This window comes from Pteropus vampyrus, unplaced genomic scaffold (genome assembly GCF_000151845.1).
Source record: "Pteropus vampyrus isolate Shadow unplaced genomic scaffold, Pvam_2.0 Scaffold144, whole genome shotgun sequence".
Classification (NCBI taxonomy): Eukaryota; Metazoa; Chordata; class Mammalia; order Chiroptera; family Pteropodidae; genus Pteropus; species Pteropus vampyrus.
In genome coordinates, this window is record NW_011888925.1 from 2,327,717 (window position 1) to 2,349,655 (window position 21,939).

At 51.6% G+C, this 21,939-nt stretch overlaps 2 protein-coding genes across 15 annotated transcripts in view; both read right to left on the minus strand.

Moving 5' to 3' along the window:
• Positions 1 to 3,683, minus strand: part of PYGM (glycogen phosphorylase, muscle associated) — an 11,371-nt gene extending 7,688 nt beyond the window's left edge. Inside the window, exons 1-5 of the mRNA XM_011368971.2 lie at positions 3,314 to 3,683; positions 2,159 to 2,260; positions 1,986 to 2,064; positions 1,790 to 1,893; positions 1,277 to 1,408 (exon numbers count right to left, since the gene is read on the minus strand). Coding sequence (XP_011367273.1) covers positions 1,277 to 1,408; positions 1,790 to 1,893; positions 1,986 to 2,064; positions 2,159 to 2,260; positions 3,314 to 3,556 — 660 coding nt within the window. The 5' untranslated portion in view covers positions 3,557 to 3,683. The remainder of the gene's footprint in view (positions 1 to 1,276; positions 1,409 to 1,789; positions 1,894 to 1,985; positions 2,065 to 2,158; positions 2,261 to 3,313) is intronic.
• Positions 3,684 to 7,917: 4,234 nt separating this feature from the next.
• SF1 (splicing factor 1) lies at positions 7,918 to 21,824 on the minus strand. Of its 14 annotated transcripts, none has more exons than XM_011368753.2 (14): positions 21,371 to 21,824; positions 19,656 to 19,784; positions 16,829 to 16,904; positions 13,598 to 13,750; positions 13,326 to 13,415; positions 12,773 to 12,956; positions 12,566 to 12,681; positions 12,357 to 12,464; positions 11,433 to 11,613; positions 10,898 to 11,171; positions 10,501 to 10,560; positions 10,215 to 10,394; positions 9,251 to 9,455; positions 7,918 to 8,816 (listed from the first exon to the last, which is right to left on the minus strand). In XM_011368753.2, the coding sequence occupies exons 1-14, from the start codon at positions 21,399 to 21,401 to the stop codon at positions 8,687 to 8,689; spliced, it is 1,917 nt and encodes a 638-aa protein (XP_011367055.1). In that variant the 5' UTR covers positions 21,402 to 21,824; the 3' UTR covers positions 7,918 to 8,686. The 14 variants fall into 14 exon arrangements, with proteins under 14 accessions (XP_011367055.1, XP_011367057.1, XP_011367060.1 ...); XM_011368755.2 differs by having other exon boundaries at positions 10,894 to 11,171; positions 21,371 to 21,774; XM_011368758.2 differs by lacking the exon at positions 9,251 to 9,455.
• Between the last annotated feature and the right edge of the window lie 115 nt (positions 21,825 to 21,939).

Consider the following 21,939-nt stretch of genomic DNA (forward strand, 5'->3'; position numbering starts at 1 on the left):
CACCACCTGCAAGGGCACCCAGGGTGGCGTCAGGAGCCGGGCATCTGCCGTGTCTGACTCGTGGGGTCCTGGGAACTGGAACTCCAAGCTTTGTCCCTGCCTCAGCCAACTCTCGACCCCAAGGTTTAGTCCCAGTTCTGGGTAACCACAAGCAAATGCATCAGCCTCTCTGGACCTCATCCACAGAGGATACCCCCAGTGTCCCCCACATCTCCAGCCCCGTCTTGCTGCGCTGTTGTGAGGGTTGCGGAGGAGGCTATGACAAGCCCAGCACCCAAGGTGGGGCTCTGTTGGTGGCCGCGTGATAGTGACGGGGACGAGCTGGCCTGCCCAGCCTGAGCACAACCTCGAGGACACTCTGGATGCACGATAGGGCTGAGGGATCCCGGGGCCTGGGTGGAGGGGTCGAAGAGGTCAAGTCCATCCAAAAGGCTTATGCCGGGTCGTCCACAGGGCTAACGAGCAGTGACTAATGCTGGCCTCATCTCCCACAATTAGCAAGCACCAATGATTGCTGCCAATAACTGCCTGCCGCCACTGGGCCAAGGGCACTCCCACCTCTCCTCCCCAGCACTAAGTAGCCCCAGCTGGAACCAAGTGGAAGCTGCAGCTCAGAGAAGGTAGGGACTGGCCCAAGAACAGACAGCTAGATGACCAGCCAGAGCCCCTGCTGAACCTTAGCATGGATGACAGCGGAACGAACGACCGATTCTGAAAGCCCAGCGGTTTCTGTGCAGCCATCTGGAGGCCGATGACCTGCAGCCACAGCAAGCGGACTGACTGACCTGGGATTCAGATACCCAGTTTGGTTTTAGCGCTCGCCCTAACTTGCAATATGGCCTTGAACAAGTCAATCCCCCTCCCAAGGCTTTATTTTCTCCCCTCTCCCTCTTTCTGGCCTGTTGCTTTGCTCCCTGTGAAGCCCCCAGTTCAGATGTGTGGGGAAGTCAAGTCGCCATGATTATTCTTTGATGAGTCTTGTGAAGAGGAACCAGGTCAGGGGAGGGGCATCGGTGGAACGGGACAGCCTCTCTCCTCCCAGGCTCTGCATTTGGCCTGGCTCCCTTGTGATCCTGTCTCCAGCCTCTCCTGGCTCTAGCTGTGTGACCTCAAGCAACTCACTTAACCTCTCTGAGCCTTGGTGTCCTCTTGTGAAATAGCACTGGATCCAGTAGCCTCCAGGCTTTTCCCCTGCGTCTCCCTATTTTCTCTAGGAGCCTCCTCCTCTCCTTCACCCTCGCTGGGTCCTCCCCCCATTCCCATGCTTTGTTTTCACCTGTGTGTCCACCCACTTGGCCCCCTGGCTGGTGTGCTCCACTCGGCCATAGAAGTGCACAGGCAGTGTAAACTCAGGTCGAGCCTTCTCCCAAGGGTTGCCGTAGCGAAGCCAGTCATCAGCCTCCTCCATCTGAGCCCAAGGCAGGTCAGGGGAGAAAGGAAGGCGGTGTTAGACCCAGACTCACACCATTGTGGGCAGTGAGAAGGGCAAGGGAGGTGGCCTGGCATGCCCTATATAGGATGGAAATTAAGGACTCCGGGATGTGCCACTGGTCTGGGGCGGTATCCAATGGGACATGGTATGTGTATGAGAGTTCAAGAGGTTTCACAGGTGTGAACCACCTGTTCCTGGAGTGACCAGCTGGCTTTGGAGCCAGGAGAAAGGGGCAAAGATGCTTTTCATCAAGGCTGGGTGGGGCTGGTTCTGGGTCTATCCAGAGGTGGACGAGCAAATGGGGGTCCCCTCCATCATTTCTGGGCCCCCACAAAGTCAGGGCCCAAGGCTACTCACCTGCCAGCCCCCAGAGATCTTCTGGTTAAAAATCCCAAACTCATAGCGGATTCCGTAGCCATAGGCAGCTAGACCCAGTGTTGCCATAGAGTCCAGAAAGCAGGCTAGGGGTGTGCAGGGTGGTGGGTGTCAGGGACCCAGCACCAAAGAACCCTTCTGCCCACCCCGTCCGTCCTCTGTCACCCTGCCCACTCACCTGCCAGTCGGCCCAGGCCCCCGTTGCCCAGCCCCGCATCTTCCTCGATTTCCTCCAGCTCCTCCATGTCCAGGCCCAGCTAGAGGGGGCAGGGTGTGACAGTAGTCAGGGCCAAGGGCTGGCAGGCAAAACCCTAATCCCTAAGGCTTGCCCTCCCCCTCCCCCCTCCACACCTGGTAGACGGCCTCATCACAGGCGTTCTCCAAAGCCAGGTTCACCATGGTGTTTTGTAGAGTCCGGCCCATATAGAACTCCAGAGACAGGTAGTAGATCCTCTGCCAGAGAGACGGATGCGCAGGGGGAGGGGGTCAGGGCTCCCAACCAGCACTTAGCTCTGCTCAGCTGGGCCTATGCCTCTCTCACCTCCTGCCTCACTCCTGAGCCCCAGCATGTCCCGGCCCTGTCTCCATTTTCTCTCTTCCCATCCTAGGCTTTGGGACCTAACAAGTAAGATTCTAGTCCCAGCACTTCCTGACTTTGGATAAATCACTTTTCCTCTGAGCCTGTTTCCTCATCTGGAAACGGGGGCTTGCCCTATCTACCCCAGGGATTCAGGTGCGTGGGAGATGGGGCAACCCCTTCCATCACACGCAAGCCTAGCAACAGCCCGGCAGGGAGTCAGGACATAGAGAAGTACCTCCAAATGCTCCCAGAAAAGGCAAGGCCAAGCCCAGAGAAAGTCATTTGCTCAAGGTCATACAATGACTCACGGCTAGAATCAAACAGCTCCTGTCCTCGCAGTGCCCGGCTCCCCTTGGCCTTCAAGCCTCAGGCCCCAGAAGGGCACAGAGAGGCCCCCAGATCCAGGATGCTGATGGTACCCGGTCTCCTGGTTTCCTGGGTCCCCTCCCTACTTCACCCACCTGTCCAGTTCTCACCCTTGCCCAGTACCGTCATATTGCTGACATTTACAGATGACCCCGAAAGACACTTGATCCCACTGCCCCACTCTGCGCCACCTGCTGCCCAGGCACACCACACACATGTTCAATAACATGTTCTTCCATTTCTGGTCCGCCCCAGTTCACAGAGGTCTTCCTGCCCACTAGCAGCCCCTCCACTCGCTGAGTGGGCACTGACCCTTTGCTACCAGCCCACCTGACCTGAGGCCCCGATCTGCCCCTGCCCCAGGCTTCTCCCCTCTGGGTTGCCCCCACACCCACTGCATCTGGCACCCCTGGATCCTCCAACTTTAGGAACCTGAAGTGTCCTTTTATTTTGCTGCAGAAAACGCTGACCCCAGGAAGGAGCTGTCACTTGGTCAAGGTCTCTCAGCCCCCTGGCGGAGCCCCAGGCCCATTCCCCACTCAGGGTGCCCCAAGCAACACCTTGGGGTCCTTCTCATAGTAGTACTGCTGGGTGCGGATCCAGCGCCCCACGAGGTGGTCGCGCACGGTGTGGGCCAGCGCGAAGTAGTAGTCCCGCGGGGTGGCCACATTGCGGTCCTTCACGAGTGTGAAATGTAGATGCCGGTTGAAGTTCTTCTTCAGGTCGGTCACGTTCTCCACGCCGGCCAGGCCACGCACGCTGATCTGCTTTCTCTTGTCCTGGTCTGACAGGGGCCGGGACATGGCTGCGGGAGGGCAGGCCGGACTGACCAGTGGATGGGTGGACGGGCGGCCTCCGAGGTGCCTCCAGCCAGGGAGTGGAGATCCCCAGGCGTCTGGTGATTTAAAGCCCAGCTCTGGGCAGCATGCCCCGCCTCCCCCCGCGATGGGTGGGGTCTTGGCCTGACAGCTGAGGGAGCTATTTTGAGGGTGAGGGGAGGAGAGGAGAGAGGGACAGGAAGAGCAGGGCCAAGCTCCAAACAGGGCCAGGCCAGACTCGGCCTGGCTCATTCACAGCTCTGTGCTGACCCACTTCTTGGACTCACACACTGGGGTCTTGTCTTCTGCCTGTCTCTGTCTTCCACAGGGTCAGGATGCAAACAGGCAGAGTGCCGGCTTGAGAGATCCGAGGCTTGACTGGAGCCAATGAGCTGTGACTTTAGCTAAGAGGTCGCCCTGATCTGGCCCTTCTCCTGGGTTATAGACGAAGGGGTGGGGCTGGATTGTGGGCTCTCATTCAGGAGAGGCCGAGGGGACGGTGAGCGGGGCAGGTTTCAGGAGGCCCAGCCTTCCTCAGAGAAGCTTGGCTTGTTTTAGACATTTGCCCAAAGAGATGAACAGTGTAAAGGTTCTGGACTGTAGGGGCTCCCATTTACAGGTGGGGACTGTAGGGGCTCCCATTTACAGACTGTAAACCACGGGATGGATGACCTCTGGTCAAGCTTCCATAGTGTCTCTATACTGGGGGGTTGTCAATGGCTGCACTCTGGTGGTGAGGCCACATGTTATGGCAAGAGGGGCGGGAGACCTCTGTAGGTTGAAGGGCCAGGAATCGAGGGTCAGTGTGCCCCAAATAGAAGAGATGTGGCTAGAGGAAGACACGGGGTGTCTGGGAGAAGGGGGACTAAGACCCTGAGTTCCAGGGGGTGGTATGGAGGATGTCATCTGAGACCTCACCCCCCACCAAAGCCAGATGCTCTGAGCTCCCTCTGTTGCTGTCCTTCAAGGAGCTCTGAAGTGACCTTTCAAAAGGGACGGTCAGATTACACACTAACAGGGATCGACAGCCTGGAGCAGGGTCCCCTGGGAATTGTAGTCCTGTGGGCCCACAGGGGGTAGGAGAAACTGAAGCAACCCCCCCCCACAATATTGGCCAATGGTATTAGGTCTTCCTGTGATGCAGCTGCCAGGTGATTGGAGGCCTTTGCTCACTCACTCCTACTACCTGGGGCCATCCACTGGACAGGGATTCAGTGGGCCAGGGTTCACAGCTATAACCCCACCTGTAAATGGGAGCCCCTACAGTCCAGGACCTTTACACTGTTCATCTTCATGGCCTGGAAGCTTCAGACTCTTCCTTTGGAGGCCTTGGCTGCTCCCAACTCACTGCTGATGGACTGGCCCCAGTGCTAATTTGCTGTGTGACCTTAGGCTGATTGCTTTACTTTTCTGAGCCTTGGACCCCATAACATTTATCCTCTCAAATGAGAATATCAATCCCTGTCTCCTCCATCTGCTGCTTCCAAATCTTGTGGAAGCCGACTTTGGTCCCTACTTTCTTCTTTGAGCAAAAGGAGCCCAGGGCTTTGTGCTATTTCAAAGGATGCCTGGGCCTCCCAGGGCAGTGGGCCGGTGGAGGGGAAGAACTGGGTGTTCTGATCTTAGGGCCAAGGAAGCCGGTCAGAAAAGTGCAGGATCCTATTGAGAGCCTGGTTCGGGGAAGGCCAAGGTGCTCCCGAGGACTCTGAGCCATAGCAGACCCAGCCTGGGAATTACAGCTCAGCATGGGGGCTAGATTGCCAGTCCTCCCAGGTCTTCGGATTCCCAGGCCCTGCACTGCCCACAGCATCGCCGTGCTGGTCTTCCAGAGTACCATGCTTCAAAGTGGAGAAAAAGGACCAGAAAGACCAAAATGCACCTACACAGGTGTAGTAGGAGGAGTATGAAAGACCGTTCTTCAATTTTTCTCTATTTCTAATTTCTCTTTTAAAAATCGTATTTCCAAAGAGTTCGTAGCAGCACTTCGGTCTCTTCACAGCTTCCATCCTCAGCCTCCCCTAGGCCTTACCTCTTTGCAGCTCCACCCCGCCCTCCACCAGGCCCTGGACTTCCGGCCCCGGCCTGGACTTTTTGTGGAGGGCTGCCCCCAGCACAGCTCAGAAGGCTCCTTGGCAGTCATCCCTCGACAAGTAGCACCAGTTACGTGCGCTGTCACCTCGAACCCAATTATGGCAGCACGTTTTGGCCACGATTGCCTATAAGACTCTCTTCCTGCCACTATGGACCTGCTCCCAACAGGCCATTCCCATCTTTTTATCCCGCCCAATGAAATCCTTTTCCGGCGGTTGGCCTCCTTGCTGCTTATCGATTCAGTGCGCACCTCTCCTCGGAACTGGGACATGCCTTGTTTCTCTTGGAAACGGATATACTTTTGACTTGTTCTTGAACTGCTCTTCTTGTTTGGGGGTTCTTTCAGTCTTTGTGTCAGTGACCCCCAACTCAGTTTCTAGGCTTTTTCCTTTATTTTACACATCCCAGCCTGCCAGGATGAAACCTTGAAGGCTCAAACTGCCCTACTTCGTGTCTCCCCACGCCCTGGCTGCTTCTTCGCTCCCTAGTGTTTGCATGTGCAGTTAAAGAACTCTGAAAGCGCATGTTTTCAACCTGAACTCAAGGTTGTTTACTTGACTGGGTTTCTCACCAGAAACCCTGCCTCCTTTCCCAGACCCATCTTGGGTTTCTCTAGAGCACTTGGTTGGGTTTCAGTAATAAAGCCCTAACTCCGACCTTTCCCAGCTGGCATTCCTTTTACAGAGGTGGGGACATACTGCTTCAGCAGCACAAACAGGGACAAGAGTGGATGGTCCTCTGCAGCAAGTCACCTAACAGGGCCTTTACTACACCCTAGGTATCTCCGGGCAGGTGGGAAGCTGGCCTCACCTCTCCCCTTCTGCCAAAGGCAGGCGCTTGCTGCCATTCTCAGGGCCAAGCCTTCCTGCTGTCTCTCCTCCATTTCAGGGCCTCGGGCTGCTTGGAGAAAGGCCCGAGACTGATGCCTTCGTCAGCCACTTTGTTACTCTCCAAAACCTTAACAAAAGCTGACGGCAGGGAGCAGAGAGGGAGCGAGCACAGGAATGGAGCTGGCCCCAGGGGAGAGAGACGGAGGAGATAGCTGGGCTGTGGTTAAGTCATTTATTGATTTTATTTCTAAAACCCACACAGCACCACTTTGCCTATTCCAGAGCTTCAAAGAGCTAATTAACCGCCCAATGAGCCCACCAGGGAAACAGCTTGTGGGGGAAGCAATGAGGTGAAGCCAAGGTCAAAGAGGGTAGCCAGGTTCCGGCCCTGCCTCCATGTTGTCAGTCAAGGACAAAGGGAAAGATCTCTCCCCTCCCTCTCCTTTTGGTAGAGGGAGGTTTAAGGCTTAGTTAGGGAGCCCACTGAACTTTGAGACCTCCTTAACCCCTGCAGGCCTACATCAAAGAACAGGCACCCTGGGCGGGGACCAGTCATCAGGGCTCCGCTCCAGATCAACAGCAGTGGCCAGCTCCAGCTTGAAGCTGGAAAGCAGCCCAGGCGAGAGTTGTCCCCAAGGCCCAGGTGCTGGGGGCAGCTATCCTTCGGCCTCCCTGAGGAAGGAAAGGCAGCTGGGAAGGGGCTGACTCTATTGAAGCTCCCTGGGGCAGTGGAGCAGAGCCCCAGTGACAGGACAAAGACCTCTACCTCGCAGAGGCCAGACATGGCTTTTTCTGGTGCCTCTATCCACGGCCCTAGACACAAAGGAACGAAAGAGCCTAAGACCCTTTGCAAAGAAGTGCTTACGAAGCACAAGGTGGGGCACTGTCTTGCCCCCCCACCCCAATCTCCTCAGCCTGCAGTGCTGGCAGGCTGCAAGCCACCAGCAGAGAAAGAAAAGCCACTTGGCAGTTTTAATTTTAGCTGCTCTGCCTGACAGGCAGGATTAGTTGGCTTGACCTTTAGTGCTGATGCCTCCCTAGGCCCAAAGCCTTGGTCAGGTGGCAGCTTCCAGGCACAAATCACAACTGGAGCTTGTCAAATGTGGGGTATCCGAGCCCCAGGTAAAGGCCTTCAAAAGGACAGGGACCAGAGAAATGAGGGGTGAGGCGAGTGAACCAGGTTCTTGCCTATTAACCAGTAAAGAAGGGGAGGTGGCGGGGCCACCCACACACTCAGCTTCTACCAGCAAAGCTAGAGGGAGGCAGGAGACGGCCTCAGCGAATGTCCCAGTGTTACCCAGGGAGAAGGGGACGACTGAGGCCAGGTGCTGAACACAGGTAAGGTAACTGGTACTGGTGCTGCTGGTGGGGGTGAGGGTGGGGGTGGGGGTGGAAAGCGTTTAAGAGAAAAAATAAACAGACCCAGAAAACCACACTGCTCTTTTATTGGAACACCCCCCTTTAACGCAGTATTGAATCATACACTGGAAGAAAAAAAAAAAAAAGCCCAGAGAAATTTCTGCAGATAAACCAGTGAAGAGAACGCGCATCATACATTATTGTCAACATAATCACTCCATGAAGAGGGAAGGGAGGAAAAAGGAAGCAGAACGAAAAACAAGGGGCTCAAACCCCCAGACACTGCAAAACAGACACGTGGAATTAAAAGAAAATTTCAAAGGAAGCCTTCCGGGAAGGAGAGGGACAAACGGGACAGGAGGCAGCTTAGGCGCTCAGGGAGCACGGAGACAATTCTCCGGGCTGGCAGACAAGCCCAAGGTGGCTTGGGTGGCCACACCTACTTCTGGCAGGGGCGTCAGGGTGAATGTGGACCCTGGGCCCGGTGATTACGCCACGGCTCTGAGGGCAGCAGAGACGAAATCCCACACTTGAAGTCTCTGGGGGTGGCTGTGGCACCTTGGAAATATTTGAACCAAAGGAACACCCCTCCCAACTGGCCTGACATTAGAGGCCAAGACCTTTGCCTAAACCCATTTGCTCCTCTCCTTGGAAAAGAGTGAAGAATGGAGAAAAGGGAAAGAAATCATTGCAGCAGAAGACCGGGGAGAGCGTCTCCTTGGACGGAGTCTGAAGAAAGGAAGAGATAAGGAAATAACAAAGGAAAAAGAAAAAAAATTAATAAAAATTTCACAATATGGAGCCAGCGTGTTCCAATTCCGTCCACAAAAATAACTCAGGCTGCTTTGCCGAACCATCCTGTCCACCAGGGGCGTTGCTGAGGCTGTCTGCCTGGAAGGGTCACCAATGGGCGCGGAAAGTCCTCACTCTCATGGCTCGGGCCATCGCCGCCGCGGGGAGGGATCCTGGCGGCCCGGTTTGGGGAGAGGCAAAGGGAGTTGGGTGAGGAGAGAAAGAAGACAAAGAAGACACTCGATGCTACGGGGCGCCAGGAGAGCCCAAGCTGGCGCCCCTACTATCACCTGCCCGTACCCAAGCGAGTCCTCAGTCGCCTGGCCCAGCCCGGTGCGTGCACACACACACATGCGTGCACACAATCACATGCGTGCATCCCAATGTCTGGCTCCATATGGTGAGGTTCGGCGTGTGTTTAAACGAGACCAATTCTCTCTCTCTATAATATATATTTTCTTAAAAAAACCGAGTCTAGTTCTGTGGTGGAGGCGGTGGGGGAGCTGGAGGCATCCCGAAGGGCGGCATGCCCGCCACCCCCATGCCCATCATGGTGACAAAGTTAGAAGGGTCCATGGGAGGCGGAGGAGGAGGGGGCGGGGCATACATCATGCCGGCGGAACCAGGCGGCGGAGGCGGCGGAGGGGGAGGGGCCCCGGGCGGCAGAGGCGGCTGGACCCCGGGGGGCAGGGGCACCATAGTGGGGTTGCCTTGCATCTGAGGGGCTCCTGGAGAAGCTGCGGCAGCCGCCTGCTGCTGTTGCCATGGCGGGATGGACCCTGTGCCAGCGCTCGTGGTGGTAGTCGTCGTATCTGGGGTGGTAAAGAAGCCCAAGGTCACACGCGCGGGGGCACACCGCGGCTCACTGCGGCTGCTGCCTTGGGATGGGGGCGAGGGGCGCCTGCTCCTTGCTTGGCATGCGGTACGGTGGTGGGGGGCGGGCGGGCGGGGCTGTCCTGGTGATGGGGAGTGGAGGGGTGGGCAGGACTACCCTGGGGTCAGCCTCAAGGTCTCTGGGCTTAACATAGTAAGCCCTTTGTCACCAATGCCCTCTGGAAGGGCTGCGGGGAAGGTACCAGACACAAGAACCGGCTCTGACATCCCTCCGCCCATCCGCCGCCACCACCGAACGGCACATTCAACCTCAAGGCCACAGCTACTCTCCCCACTGCCAGGTCCCATCCCTGCAGTCTCTCAGGCCCCAATCACATCCCTCTCCAGAGCATGCATGCACCGCCCGCCCCCGGCTGTGAGCACAGGCTCGCGCCAGCCAGCTCGCCCCAGCCAGCTCGCCCAGCCCATGAGAGCCTGGACTCCTGGCACCCTACCTACAGTCACAGCCGCCCCTCCAGGCCCCCCCCAGGCCTCTCCCCAGACACAACCACACCAAACATCAGCTCTCTTCCCCAGACCCCCAGGGACCACAAGGCCCTCTCTGTTTACACCCCCAGCAGAGACCAGAGTCTCATCCCAAGGTGCCAGCCTGCCTGTGAGCTGTGAGGTTCTCTCCTTCCTCCCAGCTCCACCCCACCTTCCCTCCCACCCCCACGAGCCCAAAATATGCCACTCACTTTGCTGCCATGGCAAGGGGGTACTGGAAGCCATACTGCTGCTGGGCGGAGGGGGCGGCGGAGGCTGCTGCTGCTGCTGTTGCCATGGGGGAAGAGGACCAGAGGGCGGGGGCGGGGGCTGCCCACTGGGTGGCGGCGGCGGCGGCGGCATCATGCCCATAGGCGGCGGCGGCATCATACCTGCAGGTGCATGGAGGCGAGAGTGAGGCCTCGAGAGAGCAGAGTTGGGACAGACTCCCAGGCCTAGGTGACACCCCCAAAGTGAGCAAACATTAGGCTCCATTACCTTTTCCTTGATGCAGGCGATAGACCCCAGAGCCCACAGGCGTACTTCCCAGGTACTGATCTTGATGGAAGGAAAGAGCAGGGACTTAGCAGGACATTTGAACAGGCCAGGAAGACGCCCCCACCAACAGCTTACTCAGTCACACAACTTGCAGTCGCTACTCTCACAAAAGCAATTCTGTTATCTCCCCTATTAACAGGTAGGTCTTTACCTATCCCACACTGAAATCCCTTCCTGAACCGGAAAGGAATCTTGCTCCTTCTGAAGCCCAAGCCTTGAGAAAAGACCCAGTGCAATACTCAGGCACGTTCATGAGAGCTGCTTCTAGTTCACAGTGACATGACATAACCCTTGCTTAGCCCAAAGCCCCAAGGTTTCTGGTCTGACACTTACTTACCCATTGGAGGAGGGCCATGGTGCCCAGGTGGGTGGGGGCCCTGGTTCATCGGTGGTGGCGGCGGCTGCATCCAAGGGGGTGGGGGTCCGTTAGGGTTGTGCTGCATGGGATGTCCACCATGCCCGCCCGTCAGGCTGGGTAACGGGTGTGGGAAGCTGTGGGGGCCGCCTCCAGGCCCACCAGGACCACCTCCGTGCATGCCGTGGTAGGGCCGACTCTCTGAAGGGCCGGAATTCATCCAGGGTGGGCGGCTCTGGGTGGTGGACATGAGAGACTACGTGAGAGCATTTCCGGCCAACATCCCTGCCTGCTCCCCCTGGTGGCAACACTGTTCTTTCAGCTATGCCAGAGGACCAGAACACAAAGACAGAATCTTTCCAAAGTGAGAGGTCCCCAAATGCCCTGACATCTCTGAAGAACAATGTTGCCAGCCACTTCCACCAACCTATTCTGCCCCAAGCACCTGGCCACAGCCCCCAGTCTCTGAGAAAGAGAATGGGGGGCCAGACCGTGAGAACCAGCCCTTGAAGCTCACCGGTGGAGGTGGGTTGTTGGCGGGAGCAGCAGGCCGAGGTGCACTGGCCAGAGGTGTGCTGGCAGGCCCAGAGCTGGAGCCCACAGATGCTGGCACTGGCGCTTCACCCAGCTCAGCCATGAGGGACAAATATTCTTTATCCATTCGTGCTTTATCCTGGGCTGACTGGGGGTCACCAGGCCTAAAAGTGGGGTAGAGGACACAGAGAAAGGGGAAAAATCATTAAGAAGGAAACGTTTTTTACCCTGAGTAGTTTATACAAGAAAAGTTTTGAGGAACCGAATAACCTCCTTCCTAAAACCTTCCTCAAAAATCTCATCAGCTCTTCAGTCCTGGGCCCAGCTCTGCATCTGGGATCAACATACGTATCTCTGCCCCAGCAGACACCCTTGAGGCAAACCAAGAGAACACAGTGAGTGCCAGGACACAGCCACCCATGCGAGCCAGGAAAGCGCAAGTTCTTCCAAATAGCCAAGTTTCATCAAATTCTGCACTCCCAGTTTGAGTGAAGGAAAATCCATGCAAGACTGGAACACAACTGCCAGAACTTCCTTAACAGCGCCACCGAGGTGGAGAAACGTGGCTATCGAGTGCTGGTTTGCAACTGGTCAAAATCCATACATTGCTTACTTAGTCCTCTTAAACCAATCTTAAGCAGCAAAAAGAACACTTACTATTGAGCCACAGTGCAAACACACCCAGAATGGAAGTTTCCAGTTTTCCTGGGCTCAAGATGAGCAATAAAACAGGCGTGTGCTCTGTACGGGCTGTTACTAATCATCCTGGGCTTTAAATCACACCATTACAGACACAGTCACAGAAAGCAAGCTTCTCCTGAGTCTAAGGCTTAGCAGCAACCAACCACTACCAGAGCGCCGTCCTGTAACCACTGGCTACCAGGAACCCACGGGTGCGGCCCCTCACCTTTGGAATTTGCAATCAGAAGCAATGTGGCCGGCCCCTCCACACTTGGTGCACACTGTGGTATTGGTGATACTGCGGGTCTCTGAGCTCTGCCAGGGCCTTAAAATTCTGTTGAGAGAAAAAAAGTTACCTCCAGGGCCGTAGCCAGTCTTCCCGCTTCCGCCGGTTCTCCGAGTCTCTGTGCACGCCCCTCTAAACTGATCACATACCTGTTATCGTCTTCCCGAAGGGTCCCGTTCAAGCGAGCCAACTCCCGGAGCTGCATCTTCCGGAGATCATTCTGGTCCTCAGGGGTTTCGATCCCCTGCTTCAGGATGTTTCTTATCTAATGCAGACACGACAGTTACGACAGTTACGTAAGTGCTGAGACAACCACCCAGAGTTCTGGCAAGAGGCTTCCTTTCTGGCTCTCTCACCTGTTCTACTGCTTTCTTCACATTCTCCATGGTGTTGGCGGTCACCAGGGCGTGAAGGGGCTCATCTTCTCCCGGCAACATCTGGCCATCTTTGCGCCCGACTTTCCCTTCTTTCACGGACCCTTTCCCTCGGATCATAATCTTGGCATTACACTCCTTCTCTATGTTCTTCAACGTGTTCCCTCTGTCACAAGCAGAAAGGACTGTGTTGTTATACACTTGACATGCAAATTCGCATGCCAGAGGGGGCAGAGAAGGGATAATCAGGCACTACTAGTAGGACGCCCTGAGTGCAGAAAACTGCATTTTCCCAACGAGATCTCCATCATCTCTAAGTTAACATCAGCCACAGCAATCCTTAAGGCATGACTTCTCTGTAGTAAAACGAGGAAGTTAAAGAAATTTCCTCACATAAAAAGCATGTACTCAGCTAAAGTGAAGGTCCTACCACAAACAGGAAAGCCAGCCACCAATGGCACCCAATTAGGCAGAAGACAGACACATCTCACAGGTTCTTAGCAATCCTTTATCTCATGGGCTAGAAGTTACTCACCTGGGCCCAATTAGCAGCCCCACAAAGTTGATTTCCGGATACTCATCTTGTGGAATCATTACTTTATCACTCACACGTGTTGCTGGAGGTCTGCGGAAGAAAAGACTCATTGACTGCACGTTTCTGAGAGGTGACAGACTTATCAGCTCTTCTAGAATGCCTGGTGTTAACTATAGGTGATTTGGGGTAAAAGTGAGTAGTACCAAAATGGTTCTACCAGGTCACACGTAACCTGCACGTGTCCTTGTCCCAGACAGCCTAGCCCCTCTTACTTGTAATCTGCAGGTGGCTTGAAATCAGGGTTGAGGGCAACCATTTCCGTGATGAGGTTATGCCGCTCCTCTTCCAGCTTTTTGCGGGTGCGGAACTCACGGGTGTTAAGCCGCTTCCCCTCGCTATTGTAGATGGGCTCAGGGGAAGGGGACCTGTGGGAAACAGACCACCGTTACTGCTCTGCCTTCTCTTTTCTCTCATTCCCACATGGGCTATAATAAGTCTTCCCCAGCCCCTCTGCCTCTCAGACCCTAACACAACACTCTTCGGAGGAACCGACCGTAACGTGTGCTATTCAAGTTCGTGTGGAATGGGGAGATGGAAGCTGGCTTAGCATTAGGGGGACTGGGGTGTGTGTGAGAAAGGAAAAAAAATGATTTTGCTTCTAAAAGCGATGAGAGGAAAAAAGTCTGTCCTTCTAGGGGGAAATCTTCGGACTATAAATGGCAAGGACGGTAAGTATCCTCTGGAGTCGTCTTGCCAAATACGGACTATAATTTGCAAAAAAACTTTACGACATTACGAATTTTATGAACTACGAAACCCCAAGTTTAGGTAAAAGGTTAACTCTTGCAGAGCTCAGGCCCTATCAGGAAGAGTGTCTGCACCCCTCCCTACCACAGGGGAAGTATGTGCGAGCTCTTTAACCCAGTGCAACTAGGACTCGAGGCTACTGCAGCTACTTGGCCCCCACAATGGAGAGAGATGGTTCAAGGCTTCGTCTCTGCTTTTCCTTCAATGGCCTGGCTGGCTGTGTCCAAGGCCCAGGAGTCAACCTGTTTTCTGGCTGTTCGAGGTTGGGGAGTCTGGGTAGAGAAAAACGTTAAAGTGCTAAAGCAGCTTCTGAGAGAGGCTGCAAATGCAGATATGGTCAAGTACTGGTCTAGGGTCTGAACCTGCAAACAGCAAGGGAAAACCTCTGATTCTCCACCAGAGTTTACAAGTCCAGAAAGCAGATTTTCTCTCTCTTTTTTTAAGGAGTAAAATGCTGTTGCTACAAGTAAAAAATAGTGATGATAAATGGTCAGTTTACCACAGCTGGATTTTGCGGTAATAAAAAAAGAAAAGTTACACTCCTAGAATTCTGAGTAAAGATTACAAAAAGGACCATAGCTTGATATTCTGAATGAAAATTTAGTAGCAGCTGCAAGAAGGGAAGAGACCATGTGGATCAGGTTATTAAAAAAAAAAAACATCCTGAAAAGTAGTCAAGACTCCTACACCCTTTTTGTTTACTTGAGAACCTTGCCTAGTTGGAGAGCAAGGACTGAGCTCGGCTGCTCCCACTGTCTTCAGCCTAAAGGGAACCATGTCATATACCACGTTACACACACGATGGAATAAAAGGTCAGGTTTGTTCATGACTAATGACGGCTAAATGACACCTCCGTTTCTAGCATTTGTATAAATTGTTAGCACAATCCAGTAATAGTGAACAAAAGCAAATATACCCCAGCTTATTAGACTATCACCTTATACAATTAAGTCTACAAGTGACTTAAAAACTTTTAACTGTGCAACTTAAGCAACATCAAAATGACATAAAGTGGCTTAATATTGAAAATACACCTTCTTAAGAAATAACCTTATTAAGGTAAGAAACTCATACATTTCCCTCCAACCTGGACTCAAAAGCAAAACCAATCAGGCATTAGGGACTCTTTAAAACTGAATACAAGAAGAAAAACTCTGCTCTGGTTTTATTTCTAACATGCTTGATGTTTCTAATTCTCACCCCATAGCTGTCTAAAATTAAGCATTTCTGACTAATCACCAAAACCAGTTTTACCAGTACCAAATTGGTCATGTAAAAGCCTTATAACAGTTTAACCTCTTCCCAAGTTGTGAATGTAAAAGGCAAAAGCTGATACTCTAAAGGTTAGATTGGCCCAACTTCTTCACTTCAAAGAGGCATCGTATATAGATCAACTAAATCTAATCCCAGTTCTCCAGAAAGCAAAGGTTTGTTAAAAATTCAACCTTTTGAGAAATTGCCTGGTAACCTGTAGACATATTATTAAAGGTAAAAAGGCCAAAAGGCACTAAACAGTTGTGGTCTACAACCTACAATGCATATCTTTAAAAAATTGGAAAAAAAAAAAAAAAAAAGTCAAGCAATATAAAACCACCACCTCCAAACAAAACTACAGGTGAAAAAAATAGCAAATTAAGTGAAATTAAAGTCATTACGGGGAAATAACGTTTCTTGTCAAAAGGCAGCAGAAAGTAGCATAAAAGTGGCTTCCAAAACCATTACGTCTTTCTGATTTAACAAGCTATTAATTGGGTAACAAAAGCCAAAAACACTACTTTTTAAAGCAAAGTGTTTTCAATTATGCTGCATGCACTAAGAGAAATTTCACTGAGGGAGGCATATTGTCCTTCCAATTAAATACACCAAATTTTAGCTGTTCAAAGACCATAATCAGCTAATAAAATTCTTGTTTAAAAAGTTCATTTTCCTCAGACAGACTTTTTTTCTTTTCAGAGGTAAAATTCTAAACTGAAATACGACCACAGCTGTTTGAGGACCACGCTCCTCTTAAAAAGAAAAAAAAAAAAAAAAAAAAAAAAGGTAATTTAGGGTTGGGTGCTTGCCTTCCCAAAACAGGTGAGAATATTCTGGCCCCTCTCAATACCCCCAGGCAATGGCCAAGGCTGAAAATTAACTGGCAGTGAAGGAAGTTGGTTAGAAATCTCACCTATTTAAAAACCATCTCAAAACCATGAGCAGGAAGATTGTAGCAATGAGCTGACTAGATTGAGTTTCTGGCTGCTCAAATTCAGTGATGCTTAAAAATATTCTTAATCCCTGCAACGTGTACCTGTGAGAAAAACTCTACACCCTGGGCTTTCAGCCAAAGCAGGTACTGAAAAGGCTGGTTAACTGAAAATTTGTACATACTTCTTCTGTATATACGCTCACTGTCCTTACAAGTGAGTAAATCAGGTTAAAATCTACATGCTTACCAATTGAAAACCAGTTGTCCATTTGCTTGTAACTTTTTTTCCTGCTAATAATTAAGTTTCATTCCAATTTTCTAACTGATGACTGACCATGACCATATATATATATATTGCTAATTAAACCCTATGCCCCAGAATAGTTATTAGAGTACCAGTTGTCTTACTAGAATTTTATTGAACTGACACAATATGTTGCCACCAGTAAAATGTATTGAGAAAAAGGTAAAAGCGTTACTGTCAGCTGGTTAAAACTGTTTCCCAACCTGTCCTCAGGGTTAGGGGGGATGCCCAGGTCTCCTGTGCGCAGTTTACGAGTCAGGTCTTCTATCTGCAGTTGCACTGGAAGAAACCAGGTTAGGAAAGAAAAAAAAAAGGATGGAAAAAAGACAATGTTACCAAAAAACATCTCAAATCTCAATAACAAGCATGAAGAACTCGGAGACTTTGAAAGGGACGACTGATCAGTGAACACATTGAGGCAAAAACTCCCAACCACCTACTGGCAGGAGTCCAATTACATCTACAGGTATTTTTCACTTCAAAATGGTTATCACTTAAGGAAGCAAACAGTTTGTTGGAAGAGGGGTTAGCAGTATACTGTTCACTATGGCTAACATCAAAGCAATTATTAGGTGTTTCATTTCTCCCTCCCCCATCAAGGCTTGCTATTAACAATTGGCACCCCGAACCAAACCATGTAAGTTATCACCGAAACCTCATGCCCACCAAATTACTTTCTTGAGGGCAAGACTCTTGAGAGTTAATTTTTCTTCACTAAATATTAAGCATAGCCCAAAATGAGACCCAGTTAACATGGGACAAGGAAATATATCAGTTGAGCAAACATCATTTTCATTGATACCAAGCTTAAAATTCCTTAAGCAAGACATTTAATAACCAATTCAACACCCTCATAGAAATTTGTACATATTCTTTCTATACAACCAGATCCACACTAGTAGAGATCTCCCAGTACCTTATATTCAAATTTTAGCTGACAATCCATATACTTTAATAAACCAGTAACAGTAAGATGCAAGAATGCTGTTTTTAGACTTCCTCCTTATGTGAGAGTAAAAGCAGGGGTGGGAGAGAATGGAAGGTGTGGGTTTAGGAGGATGTGTGTGGCCCTCAGACCTTGATAATGAGGCTGCATATGAAAAAGAAAGTTGAGGGTTTCACAAAAGTTCAGTGACTCCAGGGAAATGTTACCCAGCTGATTTCTCAAGATAATGGGACCTGCAGAGCCAGACCACTTTCTTCAGTATGCTGAACCACAACCTGTTTTCTTACCTTTGGAGCGTCTGAGAGTTCTGAGCAGGCATCTCTAACAAGGGCAAGTCTTACTGGGCTGGGTTAAAGTTGAACTAGCTCTAAGGCAGGATTAACGCATGTCTAACCCAAGATACCCTTTCTAATTTTAAATACATCCCACATGGTTACACCACACACCCATCCAAACTCTGAAGAAATGAAAATCCACATTAATACCAAGAAAATATATTGGGGGATTTTCTATACAAGGCAGTATGTACTTTGAGAGACAGAAGATGAGTAATAAGGCCCATGGCTCCTTAACCTCTTCTATGCCAGAAAAGTTCTGACTTGGCAGACAAGTACTAAGCTCGACAACTCAAGGTGAAAGTCACCTTCCTGGCGGATAGGTAGTCCTCTTAACAGGACTGTAAGGATTGGGGACCTGATTTGAGGAAATAACTGGCACTTAAAATTAAATGAAAAGGTTGCTACCTTCCTTGGAGCGGAGATCTATACCAGCCCCAGCTTTGATTCTTGCTACTTTGATTATAGCTATAAATAGCCTTTAGAGCTCAGGGCATTAACTCCCTCCACAGGAAGAAAGCTGCACATGTAAAGAATGAGTTTGTTTTCTGATTTTCTAAGTCTCCTTATGTTCTGAGGATATCGCTCCATTAGGGACATTTTCACAAGGTTGTAAAGACCCAGACCAGTCTAATATGAGGCATGAGGGGGTGGGTAGGAGTAGAAAGGAACAGTGGGGAAAGAAGAAATATTAGTACTGTGAATAATTAGACAATTCCAATATCTCAAAATTCTCAGCAAGCTTAAAAATGTAAGATTATGATCTTCAGTAACATGCCAGCCTTGAAGTTTTTTTTTATTTGTGAAGGCCAAAGCCTCATAGGCCTAGGAGACCTTTGCCCTAATTTATAACAAAAGGGATGTTTATTTGGTTAGGAGGAAGTGTATATCAAGTGAACTTTTTTGAGACAGCCACACAGGTACATAAAGGTAAAATTTGCATTAAAAACCTTGTATTTTTAAAAAAGGTGATTTTGAGGTTAATTTCATTTTTCCGCTGTGGACAGTCCTTCTTAATTCTTAAAATTTCTCAACAATTAAGACCTTTTATTCTACCACTTTATTCCACATCCGAGCAGCACCCCTTTCCCAGCAGAGTTCTTTAGTAGTAAATACAAGAGCCCTCATTTTAAGACAGCTCTCCAAAGACCATACCAGAAATGATGCTGAAGGAACAGTAAAACTCAACAAAATGGTAAAAAGGGAGTGCACTGTAAACACATTTTTAGAACCACTTTTCGATTAAACTGAGTTATTTTTTTTCCTTTCAGAAAGTACCTATAAAAAATAAAAAATCGCATTTAAGGGGAAGGGAAGAATATGAAATTATGGTGAAAGGCCATGCTGTGAAAAAGGTACTTGGTTTTACAATACCTGCAGTGTTCTCCACTGGGGCCGTATCCAGAGAGGCTTAAGACACTCACCTCATCAACTGTCAATGAACAGCAGCTGAAAAGGGTGGGGGTGTGGTGCTGAACTGGGGACTATTCTCACTCCTAAGTGAGCCCCTCTACCTTGCTGGCACTCATGGAGAACACTGCTGTTACCAACAGATCAAAACAAGAACTACAAATGCCGGACTCACAGAGCAAAAACTGAAAGATTACGTCAAAGTCGTAAAAGTACAACTGACCATACCTCATCTCAAAACAGAAAACTTTAAAGCCTCAAACTTTCAACAGGTAACATATTGCTCAGAATAAAGAGTAATGACCTGAAAATACATTTGAGTGCAGAACGTGTATTTACCTATATAAGCTCTTTCTTGTTCCCGAGTAAGTCCAGGGGGAATAACTGTAGGCATTCCTGGAATCACCGTCTTCTGCTCCATTGTGTCTTGGTTCCATCGGCTCCTCTTCCGCTTCTTATTTGGGAAGTCTAAAGGCAGATAAAGTCAATCAGATGTAAACAGAAACCAGCACAGTAACCACCAATTCAGGATACTTATGACATTACACATAGCCTCAGCAGACTATGAAACAGAACTTGACCTAAAATGTAAATGGCAAATAACAGAAGACAAACCTGAGAAATCAGAGACATGTGGCCAATACAAAGGCACCTGGACATGGTTCTGAAAAGTTAACATTTCAGAGAAACTCTATAAAGTATGTAAACAAGCTAACAAATCTTAACGCATAAAGTTTCGCAGGGGGAAATAAAGTGTTGAGAACGTTTATACATCATCCATGAATGCTTTTAAAGCCTCAGGAAAGACAAGAGTAGAATGAATAAATCAAACAAATTTATAAAGCTATCTAGGGGGACTACTAGCTCCTCCCACTCCACCTCCCTACCAGTCACCTTTCTAAATGCACCAGAGCGCAGCACCACCTATGGCTGGATTCTTCAACCAGACTACTTTCCTCTTCAGTTTAGTCAATATCACCATTCAATTTTACTGGCTAACTAGACACTTAATGTCTAATATGTCAAAAGTTCAACCAAGAACGAACTGTAAAATAGTAGCCAAATCCTTCTCCAATACATAAGGACAAATTCACTACACATTTGGCACACAAAAGCAGGCCCTGGGGGAAGCTCCAACAACGAGGTGTATCAGACTTCTCTAATTAAAAGGTGGTTAGGAAAAGAGCCACACTAGGTCAAAGACAACCATCCTCTGAAAACTTTCAAACTCCTTCGTTTTCTGTAATGAAAATCGAAATAGAAGAGCTATTCTTGGTACTTTCGTTTCTTTCAGACTCCTCTACAACCAGGAAGAGCATGTTCCACGTCATCACTTGACCCTTTGACACCCTCCTGACACGCACATCCAGCACCCTGTCCACCACTCAACCCCCAGCACACCTCTCCCTTACACCAGGGGCCGGAGAGCAACAGGGGGCCCCCCAGCTTTTAGTCTGGCTGCACAGCTTGGCCTCACACTGCGCCTGCGCACAGCAAACCTCCCGCCCTGACCCCCCCGCAAAGAGCGCGTGCGCACTCGAGGCCCGAGAACCAGGCCGCGCGCCCCGTGGCGTCTCCACCAGGGCCTCCCCGTGCGCGCGCGCGCCCCTGCCGCGTGCAGCCGCCGTCGCCGCCGCCGCGCGCCCCTCAGGCGGCCGGGCCCGTCCGCGCGACGCTTCTCGCGCTCTCTCGGCCCGACTCACCTCCTCCGCCGCCGGCCGAGCCCGGCTGCTGGTCCTGACGCGGCGGCTGGGGTGGCGGCAGCGGCGGCGGCGACACGCGCTGGTAGAGCGACGGCGGAGGGGGCGGCTGCGGCGGCGGGTACGAGGAGCACGGGGAGGGCGGTGGCGGGGGTGGCGGCGGCGGCGGTGGAGGAGGCGGCAGCGCCGCGAAGGGGAAGGCCGCGGTCAGGGCCCCCACCGAGCCCGTGGACGGCGGAGGCGGCGGTCCGGGCACCAGCGGCCCCGCCCCAGGCCCTGGGGCAGGCGGTGGCCCCGGCTCGAAGCCCCCTTTGGGTCCGGAAAGGGAGGGAAGGCCGGGGGGGCCCAGCTTACCCAGCGGCGTAGCGTTCGCTCCGGTCGCCATGGCGCCCCCGGGGACCGGCACCGGCGGCTCCTCGGCGGCGGCTTCTCCTTAGCGAATCTTCCGGGGGGAGGGGGCTCGACTGCGCTGCCGCGGAGCCCGTCCTCTCACGCGGCGGGCGGCGGCGGCGCGAGACGCACAAAGAGGGAGGAGAGAGGGCGCCGCGGGGGCGGGCCGGGGGCGAAGGGGCCGAGGCCTGGATTGGGCCGGGCCGAGGCGAAGGGTCGTAATCGACGGCCTCCGATTGGCGGAGCTTCCGTCCTTCTCGATGCGCGCTGGGATTGGCCGGACCGTTAGGCCAGGCGAGGAAATGGCGGACGAGCCTAGCGAGCTGGGAGGTGTCGCAGCGCGCACTTCATTTGTTACTGCGCGAACTGAGCTCGGAGTCCAGAAAGGAGGGGTTAGGGTGGGGCGAACTCTATGACGTAGGCACCAAGCGCGTTCTCATTGGCTGAAGTTGATGGAATCAGTCAAATTGGGTTGCGTCGTAGTGTCCTGGGATTGGCTGTCGCTTGTTCGATTCGTTTTCCACTCCCCTTCT

What these genes read in the sequence shown, in the direction of transcription:
- SF1 (XM_011368751.2), bottom strand. Translation starts at nt 21,401, where the DNA reads ATGGCGACCGGAGCGAACGCTACGCCGCTGGGTAAGCTGGGCCCCCCC. An exon ending in ACAAGAAAGAGCTTATATAG is followed by an intron (nt 16,905 to 19,655) that starts GTAAATACACGT and finishes GGTTTCTTCCAG; the next exon opens with TGCAACTGCAGATAGAAGAC. An exon ending in TCTGATTGCAAATTCCAAAG is followed by an intron (nt 11,614 to 12,356) that starts GTGAGGGGCCGC and finishes CCCCACTTTTAG; the next exon opens with GCCTGGTGACCCCCAGTCAG.